Source organism: Amblyomma maculatum, chromosome 2, assembly GCF_055883805.1.
Source record: "Amblyomma maculatum isolate TAMU_Amacu chromosome 2, ASM5588380v1, whole genome shotgun sequence".
Lineage (NCBI taxonomy): Eukaryota > Metazoa > Arthropoda > Arachnida > Ixodida > Ixodidae > Amblyomma > Amblyomma maculatum.
The window spans coordinates 60,924,906-60,950,245 of record NC_139345.1 but is presented as its reverse complement, the minus strand read 5'-3'; the positions used below and the strand labels follow the sequence as shown (position 1 = coordinate 60,950,245).

General features: G+C 42.0%; 1 protein-coding gene across 2 annotated transcripts in view; it reads right to left on the bottom strand.

Moving 5' to 3' along the window:
* LOC146198781 (spatacsin) overlaps window positions 1-24,959 on the bottom strand; it is a 70,628-nt gene extending 45,669 nt beyond the window's left edge. For both annotated transcript variants that reach the window (XM_084594273.1, XM_084594275.1), the window contains exons 1-13: window positions 24,539-24,959; window positions 24,320-24,450; window positions 24,033-24,227; window positions 23,385-23,808; window positions 20,627-20,768; window positions 18,411-18,561; window positions 16,004-16,176; window positions 14,096-14,320; window positions 12,161-12,343; window positions 11,683-11,882; window positions 9,602-9,819; window positions 3,998-4,154; window positions 1,488-1,688 (exon numbers count right to left, since the gene is read on the bottom strand). In XM_084594273.1, the coding sequence (XP_084450399.1) occupies window positions 1,488-1,688; window positions 3,998-4,154; window positions 9,602-9,819; window positions 11,683-11,882; window positions 12,161-12,343; window positions 14,096-14,320; window positions 16,004-16,176; window positions 18,411-18,561; window positions 20,627-20,768; window positions 23,385-23,808; window positions 24,033-24,227; window positions 24,320-24,450; window positions 24,539-24,711 (2,573 nt within the window). In that variant the 5' untranslated portion in view covers window positions 24,712-24,959. The remainder of the gene's footprint in view (window positions 1-1,487; window positions 1,689-3,997; window positions 4,155-9,601; window positions 9,820-11,682; window positions 11,883-12,160; window positions 12,344-14,095; window positions 14,321-16,003; window positions 16,177-18,410; window positions 18,562-20,626; window positions 20,769-23,384; window positions 23,809-24,032; window positions 24,228-24,319; window positions 24,451-24,538) is intronic.
* Window positions 24,960-25,340: the final 381 nt, after the last annotated feature.

Genomic DNA, 25,340 nt, shown 5'->3' with positions numbered 1-25,340 from the left:
CAAAACTGCTCTAACCTTGAAACATTTAACAACAATTTCAATGGACACTGCACATTACGAATTCAAAATGCACAAGCAGACGAGCTGAAGCGATGCTTTTCTTAGGCTTTCCTATTGAGGTCATTTCATATTCCGAACACAGGCATCTAAATTCTGCTTCGAATGTCACACAGCTGCACAGCAGTGCATGATAGAAGATGACAGCATTGATGCCAGCAGGCAGCTCGTCATCTGACAACTCAGCGGGGAGCACGATGAGCAAGGAAACTAATGAACACTTCAAATGCAGTTGCTCTTAACAGACTTTTATCAACTCCTGAGTTGGAGGAAGCAGCCCATAATAGAGTGCAGCAATTGGTTGGACATATATGTCAAGTGCTATAAATTCTGGTACAAAGCCCTGCAGGGTATAGATAGGACATGTTTCAAAGCTAAAATGTTGGCCTCTGCGGAATATTTATAAGCATAGACTATAAGGTATTTTCTTTTTCAGTATCACCCATTCACACATGAAATTCCTCATGTCATTCTGTGTACCGGGTGGGAAGTAAAGTAATTCTTTTTTTTATTTCTGCCAAAGCCGAGCCCAAGTGCAGACTGTGCACTGGGAATTACAGTAGCTACTAAGAGCTTCAATGGTACGCTACCAAGAACTTCACATGTGTCACTGTGCACCACAACTGTTTAAGGGACTCTCTCTCTCCCACACACATAAAAACACACACATGAACACAATATTGCATAAGAAGCAATGCGTGCAAGTTTTGGATGTTTAAATGCAATGCTTGGTTCGAAGGTGGAAGCAGAGTTCAGCCGTCCCGAACGAACACACCCCGTTTATTCACACATACACACACATATTTAACGAACAACAGAAACATCCCCTGGGGAATAAAGAATACAAACCAAAAACAAAATTGGATACAACAATCGCCTAGTGCATAGTACTACCACTGAAGATTGCAAAATGCTACAAGACAAATTCATAGCTGTTCATACAGCTCCCATATATAGGTGTGCTTCAGTTGCCACGTTAATATGTGAGAAACATAAGCCAGTAACTTTAAGCAACCACTGCAATGCAGATCCACCACTGTTTGACAATTCATGCAAACCAACTCAGAGTTCCCATAAACACCCCATTCCCCCCCCCCTCCCCCCACTCTCTTATTATCCATTATTAACCAATCATTATCCGGGTTCCTTGAAGTGCCCAGTTTTGTCTAGGAAGCCTTTATATCTGCAGCTCTAGCCAAATTTTAGTGTCATGCTCCTTCATGCTTTTTAAACGATATGCCTCTGTAATCAAATTCTTAGATAAGCCAAATTCTTAGCCACAAAAAATGTGCACAGCACTGATACAAAATGCACAACACACAAAAAAAAAAAAGAGGAGAGAGAGTTCTATGACACATCATTCCAACACAGTTTTTACTTGACAGTATATGTACCAGTTGCACATGAATGAAAAAATCATGAGCACATACCATTGATCCTTGAGGAGAAGGCAGAGCAAGTGATACAGCTGGTGCTGGAGACAAAAGTGGACTATACGATGCACAAAGTCTTCTGGTGTGATCACACCAAGTGGGGAGGCTGCGAGCTGAGAAGGGCTAAGGCCAGCTTCACCAAGGAGACCAAGGAGTGCCTCAAAGTCTTCCAGCGTGTCCTCATCCACGTGGCCTTCCCTAAGCAAGGTGCCATCAAGGAAGTGAAAATCAGAATCGGACCTTACCCCCTCTTCAAATACAGAGAAATTTCTTTTTGGTTCAAGTTACAATACAGGGTCTTGAATATTTGGGGGCTGGGATTTAAAAAATTCCTATGCAAAATCTACTAACCCATTCGAGCTGAAATAACGTTCACAAAGTAGCAAAATATAGTCTACGTTATCTGATAAGTGATTCAACATTGGTACTTGCCTAGATTTCTCGAAATCGAGAAAAAACTGCCCTCGGTGGTGTGCACAATTTTCGCAGAAGAGAGTCGAAAAGCTATTTTAACATGATGCGTCATCTGTCGAGCAGTGAGACAAGCTCCATCCCGGCCGTTGGTGCGCTTGCCTCACTGCCCGACAGATGACGCACCATGTTAAAATAGCTTTTCGACTCTCTTCTGCGAAAATTGTGTACGCCGCCGAGAGCAGTTTTTTCTCGATTTCGGAAAATCTAGGCAAGTACCGATGTTGAATCACTTATCAGATAACGTAGACGATATTTTGCTACTTTGTGAATGTTATTTCAGCTCGAATGGTGTAGTAGATTTTGCATAGGAATGTTTTAAATCCCAGCCCCCAAATATTCAAAACCCTGTACATGCTTTCTCGAAGCAGAAGGTAATTTAAATGCAACATGTGGCAGATTTGCTACACTAAATCTTGTAGTACATGCCTTGCTTCAATTGAAAAATAATAATAATAATAATAATAATAAAATATGACTACCTCCGCATTTATTCCTCAAACTCCTTTTTTTTTTCTGTCGAAATACTTAGCTAGCTTTGCACAGGGTCATTCCATAAAAATTTTTGGCATGTTTGTTCACAAACTGCAAGATGTGCTATGTCTATTTCGATTCCTTTGAGCACTGAAAACCTTCTTAACTAAATACTTCCACAGTTTTTGAGAGAAACCAACCGCTTTATCCTGTCATCAATTTATGCAATTTAGTATTTATACAAATATAGAGCAAGTTTTTTTCCTTAGCTCACCGGTTTCAGACCGCAACCCACATTATGATCTGAACCAATACACGAACAGAATAAAATATGATATACTTTTCTCCCTGCTAAAGATATTTATTGCTGGCTTCTCCATTAGATTTTCAGGCACCTATTAGAAGCCAAGTTTTTGACAACCTTGGGGGGGGACCCACACCCAACGACAAAAGGAGAGGGTGTCTATAAAGGTGAAAAGATTGTGGTCCAAACTGTTGAGAAAGAAACAGGAATGTAAGAGTTAAGCAGAGTAAAGAAAAAATGAAGGGTAAATGTTCACAGGATTCAGCAAACATGAAACAACGTTAGCACAGTGAATAGCGGCGATGACAGTTTGGCTGCTGCTACAAAAGTCTGAGGCTTTACTGGTGTATTGCCGCTGGTGTATTGCAATGGTGGTGTATTGCCTCTCAACTAACATTGACGCATGCATTGCTTCTACACTTTTTTGGTGCTGCCTCCATTTTTTTCTTCTTAGCCCTTGGCTGCAGTTGTCGAAGAAGGCGTGACCTCGATATAGCATCATCATCATCAGCATCATCATCATCATCATTATTATTATTATTATTATTATTATTATTATTATTATTATTATTATTATTATTATTATTATTATTACTACTACTACTACTATAAGGTCTCATGCTCCCCTCTGAAATTGCTGTTGTAGTAGATCAACGAACTCGAAGCAGCAGCAAAAAAAATAAAGGGATGCAATGTTGATTCTGCTCAAGTTGCAACACCTAAAAACTTTGCAACATGCTGCTCCTCTCACAGCAAAAACAACATTGGTTAGCATGAAGCATGCTAGCATGTTAAAACCCTAAGCCTCTCTTAGTCATTAGGACTGACAGCTGACACACAAAAATGCAACACAAACAATGAATGACACACACACCGCCAATTAACGTCTCTATTTGGAACAAGGATCCTTAAAGCCCTATTCAGTAGAGATAAACATGGTCTTGTATTGACATACTATGAAGTATCAGTGACACAGAAGGACTGTTCCTGTGGGCTCCAAAATTAGTTGCACCAATGTACAGTTAGATGCTAATCTACAGCCCACCATCGTAAGCATTTAAAAACTTAATATACTGCTATAGCTCACACACTTTTCTTCCATACACTGCTCTCAATTAGAGGTTAACATACCTCTTCTATGTCCCCCATACCTTGAGCTTATATTAACTGAACCTTTGGCTATGCATCCACTAGCTCAAGTAAGGTGATTTTTCTCTCTTAATATAGAGCTAAGAGCCTTTTGTTTGGATACACCTACCTCGCCAAAGCTGCCAAGAGCATGCGACGAATGTGCATCATGCAGCCAGTCTCTTCCACAGCTTCGCAAGGCAGCGGATTGGCCAGGGCTTTCTCAAGCAGCCCGTATTCAAGCAAAAGATGCCAAGACTCATTGCCGGGGCCCAGGTGAACATTGTCTGTAAGAAGAGGGAACCAATTTAAAACACACTGAAATGGGCCAAGTTAGGCAACATGTTATTACTATTAGCAAGCTGTATTGGATTGGGGAACAGAGCAATGGCAATTGAAAAGAGTGAGCTTACAAAAAGAATATCCATAGTCCTTATACATTTTCAAAACACTAGATCATAATCAAACTCCTAAATGTAAGAAAAGCAATGGCCCTGGTATTATAAAATTATGCTTGCTGCATTTGGTGTATAAGCAGTGATACAAAGCTATCAATTATAGGGTTGTTAAGAACTGTGCAATCAAGGCTATTTCATTCCCTCAGGCTCATGGACAAAATGAAAACTAGAAGCCGTCAGTTTGAAATGCTTGTTTGGTTGCCGTCAGCAAGTGCTGGTACCTTGTGGTCATCGTTGTGTTATAGCTAATGTACAGTCTTTGTCAAAAATATACAGCCCAAGGGGTTTGCTGCTAAACCTTGTAACGATGCTCCTGGAAGCAATATTTGAATATATAGGTAAGTTAGAGAAGAGTGAGGACGAGATTTGTCATCTACGAGATTTCCAGCGCTAGAGATCCACAATGAGTCCCGTTATGGGGCTTAGAAGCAAAACTCTTGGGCTGTATAATTTTGACAAAGACTGTACCTCAAAAGTCTCTATGTAAAATTCTGTCTATGTAAAGCCTGTTTGTAAAATTAGCTGGTACATGAAGTTTTACAAAACTAGTTTGGCCCTGCTTTCGAGAATGAGCATACTGGCGTTCTTGAGTAGCTCAGTAGGTGAGCCTATGTGTTGTAGGCTAGTAGTTTTGTATCATGTGGCGCTAACTGAAGCCATCTTTCAAAGAGTAGTAGCAGTTTTCGAGCGTTTTATGTGACAGCATTAACATGAGAGTCCCGCCAGAAGTCTAGCGCCATGTCACTACACTTTTGTCCACATGGACAGATGTGATTAGGGTGTTATTGATAATGTAATGGAAATCTGAGCATTCTCTTTTCTGGTTATTGTTAATACAGCTGACTATGTTTATGTCGAGTGACACCAATCAGTGCACCATGGGATAAAGTCTGCAAAGAGCTACTATTTAATGTTAAATGGTATCCAAAGGAAATAATTTTATGATGTAATTACATTTACTATTCCCCTGAATGCAGCCACAGGGTTACAACGAAAAGCTGTAAAGGAAAAAAAAATGCCACATAGCTTTCTTTTAAAATCATATGGCTGTAATCTTGTAGATAAAAGTGAAGCTCCATTTTTGGAAAAGTTAACTACCAAGGCAAGAATGATTGCCAAGCTTGTGCTGAGCAACTGATGAAACAGATGGTAATAAAAAATGAACAGTTCTCAAGTGAAAGGAATTTGGATTGGAAAACATTTATTTCGTCAAAATGCAGATGCAGACGGTCCGCTCTAGATGGCCTCCAGTCCATGGCTGGCGGCGACCTTAGTGGCCCACTCGGTGGCCAAGGCTTGAATACCCGGATCCGAGCTGACCAGAACGGCCTCCCATCGCTCAAGAGAAGGAATTTGTACTAGATCTTCCGGTGGAGGTTCTTCTTTACATTGCCATAGTATGTAATCATAGGTGGCTGTTTTGCCACAGAACCTGCACGCGGGGTTAAAATCATCCGAGTACATTTTTGCTAATAGGTAAGGGCTAAGAAAGGATCTCGTCTGGAGTCTCCTCCAAGCGGTCTCCTGTGCCTTATCCAACGTTTTGTCAGGTGGTGGAAATTTGTGCCGTTCCAATCTGTAATGACTTGTGATATCGTAAAAAGATGCCAGCCCCTCCTTGGAGTAACCCATGGATAATAAGAACCCACCAAATCGTTTGACGAAACCTCGAGCCATGTTGTGAGCCGCCTCATTTCCCGGATTCCCCGAGTGAGCCGGCACCAATATCACCTCAATTTCTCTGTACGGTTGCCTGGTCAGTTTCAGTATTTTCTGCGCTGCAGTTGAGATTCTGCCCCCCCCGCAAAGCTACGGACAGCAAATTTGGAATCGGAGAAGACTGTATCCGCGTCGGTGCTAGCTATGGCTAGTGCCACAGCTGCCACTTCTGCGGTTTCCAAAGCTTTTGTCACTACTGACCCTGATGCCTGCAGCCGGCTGTGCATGTCCACCACCGGCAGTGCGAATGCCCCTCTTGTTGCGTATTCTGCCGCGTCAACATAGACAAGCTCCTTCGCTCATTGTGTATTTTTCGTGTAGAGCTATTGCCCTAGCTTTCCTCCTTCCTTCATGATAAGAAGGGTGCATATTCTTTGGTAGTGGTTTGATCGTCAGTCACTTGCGAAGGAGTTTGGGTAGCTGTGTTTGAAAGCACAATAATTTAACGTGCCTGAATGAGTCATATACGTTCTGTTTTGCTCAATATGCAAGACAAGTGGAACAAAAAAAGCATAAAAAAAAAGAGAGAAATTGGTCTACCATTAAACAAACATGGTTCTTAAGGTGCAGTCCTGACGGTACTTTGACTGCTAAGCATCAGTGTACACAGAGTGCTCACGGAATATGCGCTTTGTATCACGCAAAATTTTAAGCCATCAAAGTGAATTTCACATTCGTAAGATGCAACCAAATAGGCTAGCATTATCACAGTGCACCAAAGAACATTTAAGTATAGAAATTATCATATTTAAAGGACTGCAAGTCTACTTGTTTTCTCAATTTTAAAATTTGAAGGGGAGGTGGAGGGAGTTGGGATCAACTGACAATTGAAACCTAAGCATGGCTCCGCTAACAAAGATAAAATGAACAACCTGTCGGATCACTAGAGCAGCATGGTCGCAATTTTATATTTGCTCTACAGAACTCCCTGTAACATACAGTCATAGACCTACAATACTTAGTGCAAGTCATGAAAGTTAGCCAAGTCACTTTTATGCAAGAGGTCACAAAAAATGGCGGGTAATACTGTGAAATTTAATTAGTTTCTTTACTTGCCCAGTTGGCAATGTCCATTCACTGCTATAAGATGCACGACTTCAGTATATTTTAATTTGCTATGCAAAACTGAGTTACCAAGCACCAGTTTGTAAGATACAGCCAATTTGTCCACAAAGAACCACAAGCATGTGGAACTATTTAATATTTTTAGTAATGACAGTGACTGTGGACATGGGTCATCTTAAAATTTCTGCCATCCAGTGTGGCCAAAGTCCAACAAAAGCTGCATTCTCGAACAATGACTGCTCAGCGTGCATGCTGCTATCAGGGTTACCAGATTTCTTAAATGCGGCGTTAGAGAAGCACCATTCCTTTAATCTGATTGTGGGCATGGATCCACCTGTTTCACAGTCTGCTTCCAAGTGCTTGACCTGGCTGCTCGTCTCTCTTCGTCACCACTTAAAGGCCCACTGTCCACCCTCCGGTCGAAAATATTTTCTTCCGCGGTGACTGTGAGACTTCACCCCTAAAACGCAAGGCCGCAAAATGTTTTTGAAAAGAGTAACTAATAACGCAGTTACAGCTACCGCAATCACCCGATTCTGTCATGCTGCTCTCCTTCCGTTCCCTCGCAAAGGTTTTTCACTCTCCTGCCCGAGGTCGTCTAGCCTCCGCAAGACAAATTCCCCTTCCTCCTCCGCGTTTGGCGGGAGGTGGGGCGTGGCACTCCGCGAGCGCGGGCAAAAAAAAAAAACGGCCGAGGCAGTGCGCGCCGCTGGATTCAGTCTGGCCGTGGCGAGGGAAAAGCGCGCAGCGAGCAGTAGGCACCCTTCCTTTCCCGTCAGTCAGCGAATGGACGTGGTTCGCGGTACGTACGTCATTATCGTGGCCCGTCGGGCCAGCGCAGGAAACGGGGAAACTGGCTTCCCGGAGGAGAGCGTGAGAGAGCTTTGAATTGTATTTTCGATGCTTTGCGGCGCGCGTGTCACTGTAGCATTTTGCACAGACTATCTCCGGTACCTGATCGAAACACTGGGCGCCTTTGCTTAAAAGGGCCTTCCCTGGACAGTGGCCCTTTAACACCGTAAGGCATAAGTTACAAAGCTTACTTCCCTCATTCAAAAAGCGAATGCAGAAAGAAAATTTCGCACAAAATGAAAAATATAACCAAATATATCACAGAGCAAAATTTCTGAATCCAATCTCAAATCAAAACTGCGCACACATGGGAAACACTGTGCAAAACTATGGAACAATTTTATAGTCGGGACGGTAAGTTTATAATGCAAGGATGCATATCACAACATTAGTGGCCAGGTCCTATTTATACTGGTGGTTTGACGAGGAAGGGAGCTGACAAACCTGTAAAAACTTACTGGCAGTTACACAATCACCATCATGTGGAATAATAAAATTTCAAGGAAGTTAAATCTAGACACTATGAACATCTAAGAGTTTGCATCTGAATTGCTGCCAAGCATAAAATTCAAGGGAACGCAAGAACACCTAATCTCTCTACATGTAAACCTACAGGGCAACTTTTTGTAGTTTAGGTTTTACTACTACTAATGCCATGATTAAGACACTAATACATACTGATTTCACATAATTCCCCCCTGATGAGGACATGTGCATGTCGAATATCATCACAAAGCAAAAACGCACATACCTTAAAAACCCGCATATAAATACGAACCCGCATATAGTACAAGGTGTACTTTTGGGATAGCAAAAATGAAAAAGAAAAAAAGTTTTCATTTGTGTATTATGCGAACGAAGGGCGATCGGTCAAAGCTTTCACTACATTTCACGGTTGCATATGCGTACGTGCTCTGCACCCCACAATTTGTGTGCGCTCGCGATTGTTCGGGTCTGCAGCAGCGCTCGCAGGCGTGCAGCATATGCGCCCAGGAAGTGTTTTCGAATTCAGTTTTCACGATCATCGTCGTCTAGTGTGTCATTTGCTGAGAGTCCCTTGCTAGAGAAATCTTTTGCGCCAGTACTTCCAAACATGTTCGGTATTCTGCTTTTCTCGAAGGCGTGACCGATGCACTTCTTGTTAATGCTGGTCAAGTGTCCGTGATTCAGCTGTAGGGCATGGCCAATATAGCTGGCAAGGGCCGTGAAAAACCCGTGCAGCGTGCTGAGTGATCCTTTAGCTATCCCTACATCATGCAAGGTGCGATCGACTTCCTTCCAGTCGCGTGTGCGTCGCGCGCACCGTGGTCACAAGGATCACGGGATCAGCATGGTGAAACTGAAACTATAAAAAAAGCCAGCCGACACCATCGCTAGATAGCACCTCCCCTGGCTGGAAGCCCGATGCCGATAACGCTGATTAATAATGAGGCCGGAACTATGAATTTAGGCTGAAATTTGTTTAGATCGATATATAATACAAAGCAGAAATCTGAAATGATAAAATAGGGGGAAAAACTCGTACTATTATACAAGGGTTTTTACGGTATTTCAGCAACGTTTGGTTAAAACAGTTTTGAAGTGAACGAAAGCACGGCCTGTTAATCAAAATTAGCTATTAAAAACTGGCTGGGACTAACCTTGTGAAGCAAGAACTGCATGGCCTTCTGTTAGCACCCTGTCAATAGTGTCGGACTCCCAAAACTTGAGCCAGCTCGGAGCCAGTCGACAGTAGGGCGCTGCCAAGCCGTGGTTTGCCACCATATTAGAGTGGAGGTTCAGATCTGGTGGCTGGCATGGTTTCACAGCGGCAACTGCTTGCTTCGATCCATATGGCTGCTTGTGCCTAGCAGTGGCACTAGGTATGAGCAAGCCAACGGGCAAGAACATCAGAGAAGGTGCAACTTAATACCTTCAGTACTCCTTCAATACTTTACCAATGCATTCCACAAGGAAAACATTTCGAAACTTCAAAAGGCATCCTAGTAAGCACCTTTCCTGTAGCTAACGCTTCCAGTCAGAGGGCAAATTTAAGGGGTGGTGTTGAATACAGGTAAACTGCCGCTTTCCCAAGAAATTTTCCGTGAGATAACAACACTGGTGTTTAGTGATCTTAATGAAGGAAGTCGGCAGTCAATAAATACACAGAAGGAAAATAAGTTGTAACCCCTTCACTCCCCTTTCCCAAACCGTCTCCTTCCAAGGGTTGCCTGCCCTATGCTGCACACAAGACATAGCTCAAGTGGAACCTCAAGAAGATCCAGTTCTATCTATAAAATTAAAAAACTGCAGTATACAATCTCACACAAATTTTCAAGCAGACATTTTCTGGAAATAGCTAGTGCCAACAAAGTATCAGAGACAAATTCCAGAACACCAAAATTATTATATGTTACCATTTAGGCTCTGACACTAGCTATAGGTGGCGTGCAAAACGATGGTCACGCTGCTGGCGGTGGAGTTGATAAGTGAATTTGGGAGCAGAGCCGGCCATGTTGTCTGCTAGCCATGCGTTGCTATGCAGTCGTCGCATCATGAATTTGTTCTTCCATTGCATTTGCATCGTTGCATAAAAGGTATTCACTGCCAGTGCACTGTGACACAAACTATGAGGCGTCTCCAACAATAGCTTTTCCTTCGGTAAATGTTCGAAAGCTCTAAAAACATACTGTGGGTTGTATTTACTCATCCCAGCTCGGCAAGCAATACGGCCGAAAACATACTGTTTGACTTCACTTCACGTTAACAAGTCATTTCTAATTTCTGTCGTATGTTTCGACATGAAAGCACTTTAAACAATATCAGCGCATTACATCGTGAATTTTCTGATGATCACTACCATTCATGTTTAGGTACAGGAAAAAAAATACCTATTTTTATTACTGCGTACACCTGTAATAGTCCACCTATTTAGAGCAGTGCTGCATATTTTCCGCACTTAATTTTTCATGTCATTTCATTTACTAAATTTTTGTTTCCACTCAATTATTTTCCTTTTGTTATGAAACTTCCTTGAGAAATTTAACGTGAATCTAAACATTTCAACCTGCTCCTGCTCCATCAGGATTTTTCATTCACGGCCACAATGACAACACCGAATTTCGTGCAACACGGGAGACTTAGTGACTTCGCGCTAAGGTTGTCATGTGAACTTGGCCGATGGAGCTATATACCAATAAGAGAGCGGTGCTGGCACGATGTAACGACGGGTGATGTAGAATGTTTCATATATTGGGTCATGGCACGTTCCTATATGCACATATGAAATGAGCTTGCAAACTCAGGGTAAATGAAAAAGAAAACAAAAACGGCGAATATTCCATTGAAATAATTGATTAGCCGATGCAGCATACGCACAATAAAATGGGGCTAAACATTGCAGATGGTCACTTAGTGCTTGTTTGTAGGAGGTAGCTGAAGCGTACGTGTAGCATTAGTTTCTCCCTGCTGACTACATCATCAATATTTTCGTTTCTACACAGAGGGATTTAATAATTTTATGCTTCAGGCTACCACAGAAGAAATTGGCAGAAACTGAAAAAAAAAAAAAAAAAAAAAAAAAAGACTCGCTGCCAGCGAACTTCGGCGATTCTCACACAATGCATGAGCAGTGGCGACTCGTATCCCGGAAGGATTTTCAAAAACGACCGCTAGGTGGCTTTAAGTGGTGCCCCTATAGGCGGTTCATGGGGTATTACCAGAAAATGAGCCACAGCCTCACCGATATCGTGTTGCAGCAAAGCAGGCCCATGACCTGTCATCACAGAAGACAGTTTCAATCTTGGCGCACTTCTCCAGAAGACGAGTGTCCTCCCCACTCAGGACTCCAGCATTCGAGAGCTCTTCTTTCAGCAGTCTACTGATGCTGCGATCTCGGCAGAGAAGGAGCATTTCTTTAAACTTCTCTGTGCTAGCAAACCCCTGCACAGCACGGGCGAGATGTTTAGAAAAAAAAAGGGTGCATTAAATGTTTGCAGGCTAAAAAACGATTAGGAGGAAGGATCAGGAGGAGTAACCAACAAAACTATCCAAATCTTGCTCAAAAGCCACAAGTCTTAATTAAGCTAAGGTTTTAGAAAACAGCACACTGTCTGTTAACAACATGCATTTAGCCGCACCTTGAAACTGTGCATGTTAAGAGATGTTATGCATTCCATGCACAAAATAAATAAGGAAGTGGCACAGAAGGCACGGCTCACCACGTTGCCCAAAACAAGGGCAGCCTTGGAAAATTCTTTTCTGCTCAAACACCGCAGGGCTTCTTGTTCTGCCACTTGTCTGAATGATTCCATGAGTTCCGCACGTTTTATACTTCCGCGGCACAGCAGTTGGTACTGGCCCTCAGGCACATTTCCATTTCGAACGCAATGGAGAATCACCTCCTACAGGAAAACACAAGAAAAGAATGTTTGCACCAGGACTAACCCAATGAAAAAGCATTATTTTGCATATACGGAAAGCACATAAAACAGCACCATAAAAAGAATCCTATGCACAAAATCTTAAAAAATGTACAGTCGTCAGCACGCCTGTCTAGACCACAGGAGAGGTGTACAGCAAAAAGAACAAACTGAAATCTTGGTTTGGTTTGGTTTCTTGGCTCACTCACTCTATGACCAGCAGAATGCAGTTGTCAGCGCAAATTGTACGCCTAGGCGCATTCGGTTTAGCACCATCACTGGTTCTACAACTTGTTAGCTGTGCAAAAATTTCACTTTCTTTAAGTGACAGGACGACGTTTAAGCAATCTAGACAGGCATGATAACAACTGTACAGGTCGGTCCTTCGAACAACCACAGCCTCGATAAAAAACCTGCATAAACGACCAAAGCATACATGCAAGTGAAAAATTAATAGTTATCTGGAAAATGCACTGCAACTGCTGCCAAACATTAAAATGCCATGGCAAACCAATGGAAGCATACAGAAGTGTCTCAATAAAGTGACTATTTCTATACTTTACCTGTGGCGCAGTAATCTGAATATAAAATCACGTTCTTTTTTTTTTCTCGTTTCATTATTTTTGTCATGCAATAGAGCTTTTTCGTATCATGTTATTTTGTATTATAGTTGTTTCATTTCGCACTGGTAAATATGTATTTTGTTTAGTATTTTGTTTTTCTCCTGAGTCGTCAGTAGAAATACTTGTATCCATTTTCGGATCCACGACTAGCTTCTGGCTAAGGATCCTTGAGTGTCTGATGTAATCCCTTGTCTACTTTGAAATAAAGAAAGAAGAAAGCTCAGTTTTCTCTACTTCTGCACCGTGCATGTGCCAATCAGAACATGGCAGTATGCTATAATGACGACGTAAATAATATAAATAATAATACATATATACTTCCTTTGTTTCATATGCACATAGCTAACGTGGTTTGACTTAAGACTGCCATGAGCACAACCAGCGTCAACTAGTGAGCAAGTTTTTACGTAGGTGGGCAGCCAACCTGACAGGTACGCAGAATAAAAAGTGCCACTGACAACTGGGAGAACTATGCAGAAGCCTGTCACAGTTAACATTGTGGGGAACGATCTCCCATCGTCCCCTTTAAGAGGTCGACTTTCCCCCGCACTCTAGCTACCGCGGAATGGCGCCAACAATGGTGGTTAACATTAACTATCGTGAGATGGCACCAGCGTCGCGGCAGCACAAGCGCCACCCCTGATCTTGTCACCGCGCACGTGGACAAAGACAAGTCTCTTGCATCAGGAGCTCGACGTGAGCAGATGTATGCTCGCGGCACTCCACAGTCGCTGGCGAGGCGAAGCCTGGCGTGACTTTTCCCACTTGGTCGCCCTGTCCAGCCTCGGAGCTTATCCCCTGCCCTAGCGTGGGTGAACATTTGCCCATAGCCCTGCTGGTGAGTCGGACAACCTAGATTCATTAGCGCGTTTTATTGCTAGCTGGCGTTGTTGTTATTGCATAAATAAATGTCTGTTTGTTGTCAGCACGTGTTGTTCCTTGTTCCCAAGAGCACGGCCCACAGTGGTCGGCGTGCACTCGGTAGCGCACGCATCACTGGGTGGGATCGGTGGTTTGAACTGTCAGCCACGATTAAGCGGCAGAAATGCATTTATCCCCCTATTACAACCCCCCAACATTAAAGCTAAAGAAAAAGGAAACAGATGCCCGCCTGGTCCGTGAGCTTGTCCCACTCCAGTGTCGACTTGTCTGCGATCACTCTTGGCTCAGGAGGCTGTTCGCTCAGGTTACGATGCACGTGGCTCCGCAGCTGAGTGAGGTAGTTGGCGAGAGACTTGCAGATGTGCCTACGGAGTTCGGCCCTTTCGGCCCAGCTGTCATGCATGTCTCGTGGGTGCAGCATGGTCAACAGGTGGACGATGCTGGAGAGAAGAAGCTGAGAACAGGAAGCGATGCAACAGCACAGGTTTCAAAACTGCATCAATAGTGTACCCCGAGCTCGTTCCTCATCGAATGATTTCTGTCAGTTATCAGTGCCCATAGCCATTTTTCACTTCTTAAGAGACATCACAGCTGCGAAGTATGTTATTTTACAAACAAAAAAAAAAATGTGGAATCGGAGTGATACTCACAACTCTCTCCCTCGTGTGATATTCGCACGAGTGACTGAAGGGAGTAACTGCAGAACTGCTTAATAGTTGCTCACACAGGGCAGTATAACTGAAAAGTGCTACTTAACCTTGTAAAAATAGTATTTCTGCTTTATGTAGAGTGATCCAAAGGAATTTTTATTTTGACCTGTATGTTCCAATGGGGCCAGAAAATCCTTGATTAATAACATGTCTTGAATTATTGAACGAAATCAATGGCGCAGAAAAAAATGTCTACTTCTAGCCATATCCTCCCCTCACCATAGTGGCTCAGTGGACAGTTGTTAGGGTGCTCAAACTGCTTTAGCCAAAGATGCGGATTCAACCTCAGTTACTGCTGCTTTTTGATGAAAGAAAAGGCAAGTTGTCCGTGTACTGTACAATGTCAGTGCATATTAAATAATCCCAAGTAGTTGAAATTTCCAGAGCTCTCCACAATGGCATCCCGCATAGTATCAGTCATTCTGGGACATTAAACACTATATTGAACGAATCAAACCATTATAAAAAGTCATTTTGCATACACCTCAAATATATAGCATCTCAACAAAGAAGTCAATTTTGATGAAAAAGTATAATGTAACCATGTTTTGTGTGAAACATATAGTATATAAGGTATTTCACGTAACTTAAACCAAGGATTTAAAAAAAAAAATGGAGCATTGTAGCTGGCTGAAACCAAAGGCATACTGTTTGTCATCACATACCGTGTATGTTTCATCCATCCACATGTTGTTAAGAGCGCTACAATATTATAATGCATGAGCGCAGTCATGTCACACTTTTTTATATTTCGCAGGCTTTCTTCAAATGCTGGAAAAAATGACGTCAGAGGTGCGTCAGTAGAAAATAACTGGATAGGTTGTTTTCGAACACCCTCCACAACTTGCTGAAACCCATTTTGCTCCAAACAGAATAATAAGATTTTTCCTGAGCGAAATGTAAAAACACTCCGAGGACCCCTGCATGATGGCAAACAATATGCTGCTGGTTTCACCATACTCTGCCATACCGCTTTCTTTTTTTAATTCTTGGTTCAAGTTATGTGTAATAAAGAGCAGAACAGAACCTGCAATTATTTCTCCCAATATCTGCATGGAGGAGTAGTTCTTACCTTCCTTCAATGTCCACAGGTGGAAGAACCTTTTTGTTTCTTTCTTTTAATGTCATGACGTCTATCAAAGTTATAAATACACAAATAAATGCAGCGATTTACAAAGCATAAAAGTACACAAAAAAAAAAAAACATGTTTTAGAGAAGAAATCTTCATGAACCGTCATTTAGTAAATTAAAAAAAATTTAAGACTGGTTTAAGCATAGGTGTTAGTATTCACAAAAGGCATGTCATGTTTCTTCTTAAGAAATTCATGTGCTGCCATCATTTCAAGGACTACCGCCATATTTTGTACATATTCTAGTGAGCCCTACCTCTTTTATTCTTGAGTGCTTAAATAGATAAAACTATCACCTGAAGGAGCTGTTGGGAGAAAAGCTTAGAAGAGAGATCCTCAGCATTCTGCTTGATGACATTTGTCAGCTCTTCTAATACTTTACTCCAAGTATCAGCTTCTCTGGACAGTAGCAGCAGCTGAGCACCGCTCTGCTGTGGATTGGGCTCTCTTGAGAGCTGGGCTGCCAGAGCTTTGAAAGGAATCAAACAGGCGAGGGTTACGAAAGGTTGCTCACAAATTTGCAGACACTTGCAAAGTTTGCAAATAGTATACATTTTATTTAAGTGACTCTCTCTTTACCTCTACCACAGAACAATTTGTTTTTTCCACTTCTAGCAATGCCTTATTGGTAAGCAATAGTGAAAGTCTTCAACATATACATGCATCACTGAGTAAAATACCATGCTGTGTTAATATACGTCATCATTTTGTGTAATTACTCAAAAAACATTCTGAAGAAAACAATCAAGCATCAAGACAAATTAAGAAGGGATGCGGCAAAATATGATCAATTTGGCAACTTTTATTTCTATTTTCTTGTGAAAGAAATACACTTTCACACTGATTTGCTTTCACTCTTTTTGCGACTGCCATCACTCATCCCTTCAACATTTTGTAACAGATGACAGCCCTGTTTTTTTGCATATGCAAAAAAAAAAAACAAAATAAAGAAAGTATTTTGCATAGATTCAGGAATGCAATAAATTCTTGATTTTTCTCCGCACGCATGCAAAAGTTTTTGAAAGCTAATTTGGTAATAAAAAAATTTTATGTTTGTATGCATGCTAAAATTTAACTTTTCCCTTTGAATACTGGAAATCTAAAAAGAAAACTCTTGCGCCTGAAACAGAGGTTTATGAATATGCTGACATGACTTTTTTGTACGATTTTGTTTAAATTATTTAATGTGCCAGGAATGACTTCACAAGAGTGTTATCTGTAATTATTAAAAAACTACACCAGCTAGCTTAAAATAAAATCCAGCTCATATATGCACCAAATCTGATCAAAATTCACACATAAACAACAAAAACAGGTTGAATTGCCACATTCCCTTTAAGCTTCTACAGCTTGTGTAATATCAATAATTAAAGTGCACCCACCCCAGTGACTATAAAATATCAGTTGCAGAGTACGTACTGAATGCCGATCACGGCAGTCGCAATTTGATGGAAGCAAAAAACAAAAAAATTGGCAGTGGCTTAGCTTGGTTAAGCCTGGTAATTGCGAAAGCAATAGCTATGGCTACGCCTAGGTTCAGCTGGTGGTGTAGCTGATTGTGGTGCTTGTGGTTATGCTTATGGTTATGCAGTGATTCACTCTAGCCACGGCATATGGTTCAACTATTGTTTATTGCGGGGTGCTACCTGGTTATTCTATGTATAACTAGTAGCGAGGCAAGGAGTGCCGTGGCTGCAACAATATACTTGGTTGTGGGTGAGGTTAAGGCAGAAAGTACAACTGCCGCTCCGGCACCGGCTGCAACGGCATTCTTTACGCCAACAGAAATGAAAGCATCCCTGGAGACTACATTGGTTCCACCTGCCGCTAGGTCACCTCCTATAGTATCCAACGTTGCACCCCCGCCGGTAGCTGTGGTAAGAGCGGGAGTTAAGCCGCGGTTGGTAGCTACCACCTCGCGAGTTGGCAGCGCAAGTTGGGGGCCCTGTTTTTGCGGCAGATGGGATGACGTCACTCCGGCTGTAGCGCTCCCTAGGGAGCGGGAGTTAGGCCGCGTTTGGTAGCTACCGCCTCGCGAGTTGACGGCGCAAGTTGGGACCCCTGTTTTTGCGCAGCTGTGCTTGGCGGCGCGCCAAAGGTCACGCTAAAAGTCAATGGTAGCTACTGCCTCGCTAGGCAAAGGGCTGAAAAGTGAAAGTAGTATTGCTTTCGCAATAAAATGCGTGCACGGTACACAATATTGCATATAAAGACACCAATCCGGAGCATCCATGATCCCACTACAGTGCTTCCACTAAGAGTGCGACGTACCTTAAGATATAAGTATTTTCACTGCAGTTACTTAACTGTTAATTTACGGAGAGCAAGTGAGATAGCACTTTCAGGTGAAATGTGCAGGAGTGCCAAATGATAAATAATATTTATGGTCTATAATGTGAAACGTTCCCGAGTTTGCTTCATACAAGTAGAAGGCAAAATGCAGCTTCTTAGCAACAAAATCAATTTCAGAATTTCGCTGAGCTATTAATCCGTGAGTGTAACAAAATAATCAGTTAATCAGCCAAACTCTACACACTTGGCAAACTGCCTACAGGAGAGAACAGTTAAATAAGTCTAGTTCGACAAGTATTCTTCCGCAGACAAGCGATTTTTTCAGCAATGAAGCACTGGAACAGGTGAAATAAATAAAAAGGTACATAAAGCTGTTAAAAACAGGTTTCAGCTGCTAGCCCATGCACTTACCCTCTTCTTTTGCCTTTAGAAAGAAAGCCACCATGTCAAGCTGTCGGTTCTGAACGCCACGAAACAGCACACTGAGGTCCACAGCCATGACTTGCCACTGATTGAGCTGGGATAAGTTCTCAGCTGCCCAGGTGCCAGCTTGCTCCATGACCTTGGCGGCAGAAGGACAGGAGGACACAGCCACAAAACACTATTTTCACAATGCGGCAATCAATCTACCTTTGCAAGGCTTTCCGAAGCTTCTCTGGCAACTAGATTAACATTCAATTATAAATTCACCAGAGCTAAAATAGCAACTTGGTCATCAAGGGTTAATGCACTAAAGGCAATAAAATAAAAAAAATGCACTAAAAGCCTGTGCATGTTGTATCTAACATAAATAGGTTCTCAATAAAAGGCAAGCTTTTCAGAAACACCCAGAAAAATAATATTCAAAAACCGCACCCTTCCTGCAGCAAGACGTGTCTGTCCAACTACCAAGGATTTGGCCCTCTGGACCTCCAAAGCTTGACCTCGTCAGAATTTGACCAAATTTGGTGTAAACCTAATGTGGGTATGGCCAAATCAGTAGCAACTTCCAAATTTAGGTGAGCCTCCCCAAAATTTGGTCCCACTGGAACCCCAAAACCTGGCTTTGTTCAAATTTGACTAAAATTGCCATCCAACTTAAAATCTGAGTATGGCCAATTAAATGGTGCCTTTCAAATTAGGTCGCCACCTCCAAAATATGGCACCCCTGGACCCTCGAAATTTAACTTCGTCTAAATTTGACCAAAACTGATGTCTAACTTACTTTGAGTATGGCCAACTCAGTGGAAACTTCTAAATTTAGGTGGGCCACGCCCCTAATTTGGCCCAAAAGACTCCAAAAATTTGACTTCATCCGATTTGGGCCAAAATTGGTGTCCAACCTAATTTTGCTATGGACAACTCAGTGGTGACTTCCAAATTTATGTGGGCCACCCCAGGAAATTTTGCATGTTTACATACCACGTGTGGAAGGCTATGTGCACCCTTGGAATTTTTTTTTTTATTGATGCGCTGCGAAACTGACTTCAGTGCACCACATAGAGAGAGAGAGAGAGAGAACTTAAATTTGCTCAACAGAAGGACTATTCTACGCTTTCATAAAAACTATTCCTAATGAAGGTTTATAGGACCGACCACTGAATACACCAAGTTTTTCAGCACAATGAAAAGCTTGCTGCCAGGTGTTCAATTCTGTAACTATATTTAACAAGAATTTTTCAATAAATGCACGTGCCTGTTTAAATGTACTCCAATGCTAGAAACTATGCTATGATAAATGAGCATGACGGCAATTACACATCTGCAAAAGTGATATACTGGAAACTGATGTAAATGTGACAGACACTCTTGAAAGAAAAAGAAAGTGCCGTGAATTTAAAACAAATAACTGATATTTTGCCAATATATGGCTAACTAGTGAGACACACTGATAATGGCACAATCTCACAGCAAGATGGCACTTCAGTATTTTATTATCTTTATGCAATTTTCAATGCCAGGTTAAAATCATACATCCTCATTTCATGTATATTGGAGTCTCAATTCTTACAATACGAGGCAAGAACTTTTCATTTCCACCATAGTCTCATGTCACGGGTTGGTCAGTGGTAGGTCCCTATAAAGCATTCGTTACACTATCTTTTTTAGTTCGCAGAATAAAATAAAAGCTTTGAATGTTCAGTCAGAAAAATCTAGACATTTGTCAATATTTTTCTACCTAGCAGTGCACAATGGGTTACACAGTAACAGCAAAACAGTTCTTCAGCTTCAAATACCCTGCACATAGCATGAACTTCCAGCAACGTCGTTCAGCGGCCTATGAAAGTGCACTTCGAAAAAAAGATGCTGGTGACCAACCAGTGAGTCATGATATATGGGTCAAACCTTCAAAAATTCTGCAGTGTTGTCAATGAAAGAAGAGCACAGTGCAGTCATAGAAAAGCTTTTTTTAAAACTAAATGTCTGCGAAAGGAAATTAAGAAACACAATTTTGCTGCACGTGCCCAAGCTGTTCATGACAAATTCCCATCATGTTCCCACATCCCAAGTATCCACCTTTTTCAGCCCTTAGCCTAGCGTAACGCAAGTCACACAATAAACTGCAGCCATAAAATGCATAATCTGGAGCTATATTTTGCCACTGATGCTACATCACTTAAGTATTGAGAAAGTGCCCTGTGGAATACTTCGGCAAGTAGTCTTGAAGTGGCAGCACCAAATGTCAGCACAGCAGTGCAGTCAGCAAAAAGGAATGCTGCAGCATGGCCCATGGTGCTTCGAGGGTCATGCACCACAGAAAACGATCCTTCTCCAGGCAGGCCATTTTCACTACACAAGGAAAAAAAACATACATCAAGGCTGTATTCATGACGATGCCGGCTCAAGCTGCATGTTACTTTTTAAAAAATTAGCCCGAGTTTTACTCCCCTTAAACTGATCAAGACGTATGAAGGCATTGCTTGGCATGGTTTTGTTTAGTTGCTTAGCATTGAGAAACTGACAACGCCATGTCAGTGCACGTAAAAGCCCCTAGGTGCTGTAAATTATTCTGTAGACCTCCACAATAGTACTTTTTTTTTCTCTTTCACTCCCACCTTCTATCTTTTCCTTGTGGCTCAGCTCCAGTATCCAGCGAGATGTGTGAAAAATCCTACACCTTTCCTTTCCTATACACCAATTTGCAATATACACAGTCTGCAAGGCTCCTATGTACTGTGCGACGTCAGTGCACGTTGAGGTGGTCGAAATTTTCAAAGCCTCCACTAAGGCGTCTCTCATAGCCTGTATAGCTTTGGGACGTTAAACTCTATAAACCAAACACTAACTAAATTAAACTAAAAATTTGTTTTTCTTGAAAGAAAATGGCATTATCTGCCTCACTCCTCGGTGAACATAACCAGAAAAGGACATAAAGTGAATTATTTTGCTAAGCTCTAGATCTGCAGATTATTCCTTTTGCACTACTAGCAACATATCTAATAACGATGTTCAAAAGGTACCAGGGTGGCTGTAAATATATATGAAGGGCTGATCTTAAAAGGACAGTCTACCGTCGAAGAGAAGTACAAGAAAGTCGGCCTATTCTGGTAAATCTTACCACTTGGTGGCAGTAACAAGGGAAGGAACCACAGATTAACCAAGAATTTATACCTTTAATTGATCAAGAAAGTCAGGTTTTAGTAGATGATGGCACCATACCATTTCCTTTCATGGCTACTAAATGGCATCTGTTTGGAGTGCCTGGAGCGAATATACCACATTTTATGAGTATGCCACAAAGTGATATGGACCAGTATTGGTGTTCATACCAACTTAAGGCAGCCTACATTTTTCTCTTTCAGTAAATTACAGGTACTTTTATTTTTAATTTTGCTTGATACGCTTTTATAATGCGTTCAAAACAGAAAATCACAAACCCAAAGATGCTGCCACACTTGTAGCAGCACTCTCATCAGCAGTGCTGCTACAGGTAGAGACGGTTGTTGAGATCTGGGGTAGATGTCACCACGTTTACTCAGTTTATTTATTCATTTCATTCTATTTAAACATATTTCTTAGCTAATAAAAATTCTAAAGGGCACTTTGGACCATTAAAGTGCGATGAGGCGAAAGAAAACCTTTATAGCGCTGTGGTCCATGGCTTTCCACTACAGCACCTTTCTTTTTTTTTTTCTTTCACTCCCACATTCTTCCTTTTCCTTTGGACTCGGTTCAGGTGTTCGCATAGAATTGTGAGAGGTACTTCGCCTTTTCTTTCCTGTGAACCAATTTTAAATGCCGCTGATGCCTGCTGTACTGCGTCTGCTTCTGTGTGCTGTGTGATGCGGCTTTCAAGGAAGTACCAAATGAAAGGTGCAGCCCGAATACCTGGATTGAATGCCTGGCTGGGTCAGCTATGTGTGTATCACCTGATGATGTCATCGGTCCTGACCAGATGTGACGTCAGCTCTGGTTATTATACATGACCGGATGTGACATCACAACTGGTCATGACGTCACAGTCTCGTCGCAGTAGGTTTGAGCGTTCACTGGGTATTATTAACTCATTAACTAAACACCATCAATTAACTAATCATCATTAATTATTGTTCATACATCTACTACTACACCAATAACTATCATTACATGGCAACCGTGTTGGCATGACGCTAGACAAGGAGAACTAAGATTCATTTCTCATGTGCCCGGCATGGCTAAGTCAGGATGATTGACAACTATAGTGTGACGGAAGTGTGTGACAGAATCGTGGCCGACAGTATGAGCCATTAAAGGCCTTCGCCTTACTATGTTCTGCTGCATGCGACTTATGACGGAGCGGCAGCCGCTCCGTTCATATAGCTGCATAGAGTAAGTATACAAACATGTGTCCACAACGTCAGTGCTTCAGACATGGACTAGTACTGAAAAAAATGAGACTAACATATGGAAAGAATAAATTTTAAATGGTTCTTCTATGTTTCTCAGCTCCACAGCCTTGTTATTCATTAATTTTGGGATGGAGGTTTCGAACAAAGCAAGAAATAAAACTGGAAAAGTCAGTAGGCTGTCCCTTTAAGAGCACAGGAAAAAGTAATACAGTAGCAAGTTTTTGAAAATTCAATCAATAAAATTAAGCAGAATAAAGCATTCCTGCAATTGATCAAACTCTCATCATGTGCAATACTTTCCTCTTTTATTTAGTCACAATATCAGCTAACTAGAGGTAATGTAAGTACACATTTCTTCCTAAATATTCAGATGAGATAAGTATAACACCATAATACTGAAAATTGTTGGAATTCTGTGTTTACTGCTTTCAGCCACCATGTGCTAGAGCTGTTCTAGATCACTGTTAGCAACAGGCAATCTGCTGTAGGTCAAGTATGACAGCAGCTGGCTGAGATCAAATTTTTACAGAAAATGAGCAATGCAACTAAACAAAAATAAGGAATTAATATGTCTTACCTTGGTACTAAACAGAACCTTCCATTGACATCCAACTCAAAAGCTGACAGACTCTGTAATCCTTGAAAGCCGCAGCACAAAACTAAATGTCTGTCATCGGGCACCCACATAACATGTTGGTCAGCAGCCAAGTTTGACAGGTCAAGCAGCACCTGACACTGGGCACTTGTTCTTGGGCTTGCAGGAGTCTTCGTTTTTGCAAGGCCAGTGATGACACCTCTAGATTTGTTAACACGACTGCAGGCATCCTTCTCGTCGCGTGACTGTCCCAAAGACACAGCATAGAGCTTTGTGTGGCCAACACAAATGAAAGCAGTTCGTGAACGCAGTGAGATACAGAAATCCACGCTCCTGTTCGTGTCGCAGAAACTCTGCGGTAGCTCCCAGTGTGCAGATTGAGAACCATCTTTAATGTTGTAACCGACTGCATTGGAGGGTCAAGGTTCACATTTAGCAGGTATGTAAAACGCAAGTATGCAATGCATGCAGAAAACGGACTAAAAGTGAGACAGATAAACGTATCACACGCAGCTACTTGGCTTTAAACGTGACAAGACTCAGCAGGAGAGGCAAGCTTTATCCCTCAAGCATAAAGTAATTATACAAAGGCCGGTAGTCAAGCAGGAGCATCCGCCCAAAAAAGGATACAGAGGCTCCCTTGCGACGTAAGCACATATAGTTCTGACCCAATAGCTCTGACTCGAAGTATATCGCACGGCGATTCCAGGCACCAAACAGTTTCCAACACATCTCCAATCAAGACTGCGTTAGCAAGATGAGATTTGTTAATGAGGAATGTGAAGTTGTTGGCATTACAAAACACGAACTCGGTTTTCTCCGGCTCTGCAAGAAAAACACGAAAGTGGAGGCACTGCTTAAAGGAATAGGATAAATAGCTTTTCTGTCCTATGTCAACATATTAATCAGTGACTGACCGTGTAGCGCTGCCCATTTGAGCTGCTTTTTCACAAGCCCTCCAGAGCCGATTGATGAATACAGTGATATTTCATGGCTGTTAGACACGGTTGCAAGCTCATCATCTTGCACCCCTTCTCTCCATATAAAACTGAAAACAAAAGAATGCAATACAAAAATTTACTCAAGCGCCAAGCATCCCAATAGTTACTAAAACTACGGCACCCCTAGCAACTTACTCTTGTACAGCATCGACGACTGCCGTGACACGCTCAGTCTTAAAATCGAGGACATTAAGCGAGCAGTTATTTACATAACAGTATGACAAGAGGCTCGGCGACGGACTTATAATGCTTCCTTCTATTATTTCCCTCTGGTGATTAATTAATTTCTTTAATACAGTGAAAGCCATATCTAACTCGGCCACATGACGATCGCACTTGCTCCACACGCCTCCGATGTAAACACGATCACGTGCAAAAGATGGATGGATGGATGGATAAGGCTGAACCCTTTGAATCGGGCGGCGGCGCCACAGGCCGCCTAGCCGTGAATAGTAATATATAGTGTGGACCTATTCTTGCCTTCCTTTCAGCCACCAATCAGCTAACCTTCGTTTGGTTATTTCTACCCTTTTAAAGTCTATTTTCCCTTCATTATCCTTAAACCCCAATGCTTTGGCTAAATCTGGCCCACTGCCTTGAACTATAGGGCGGAGCCCTTTACAGGAAATTATTAAGTGTTCAGGCGTTTCCTCATCCTCCCCACACACCCTGCACAGCGTGTCTATCTCTTGGTGCTTGATGCATCAGCTCTCTTGATGCATCACTAGCGCCCCCTATGCCCAATACGCGACTTTGACACACTTTATTTGACAGCATGCTTGACTTGATATGCATGGTAGAAACAGCATTATGTTTAAATTAAACAGAAATGAAACGAATACATTAAAGCGAAGTAGAGTAGCAGCATGAACGCCAGGGCCGTGTTCTGAAGCAGGTAAAGCATGTCTCTCTCGGTCATAGAGCTAATTGTTTTTTT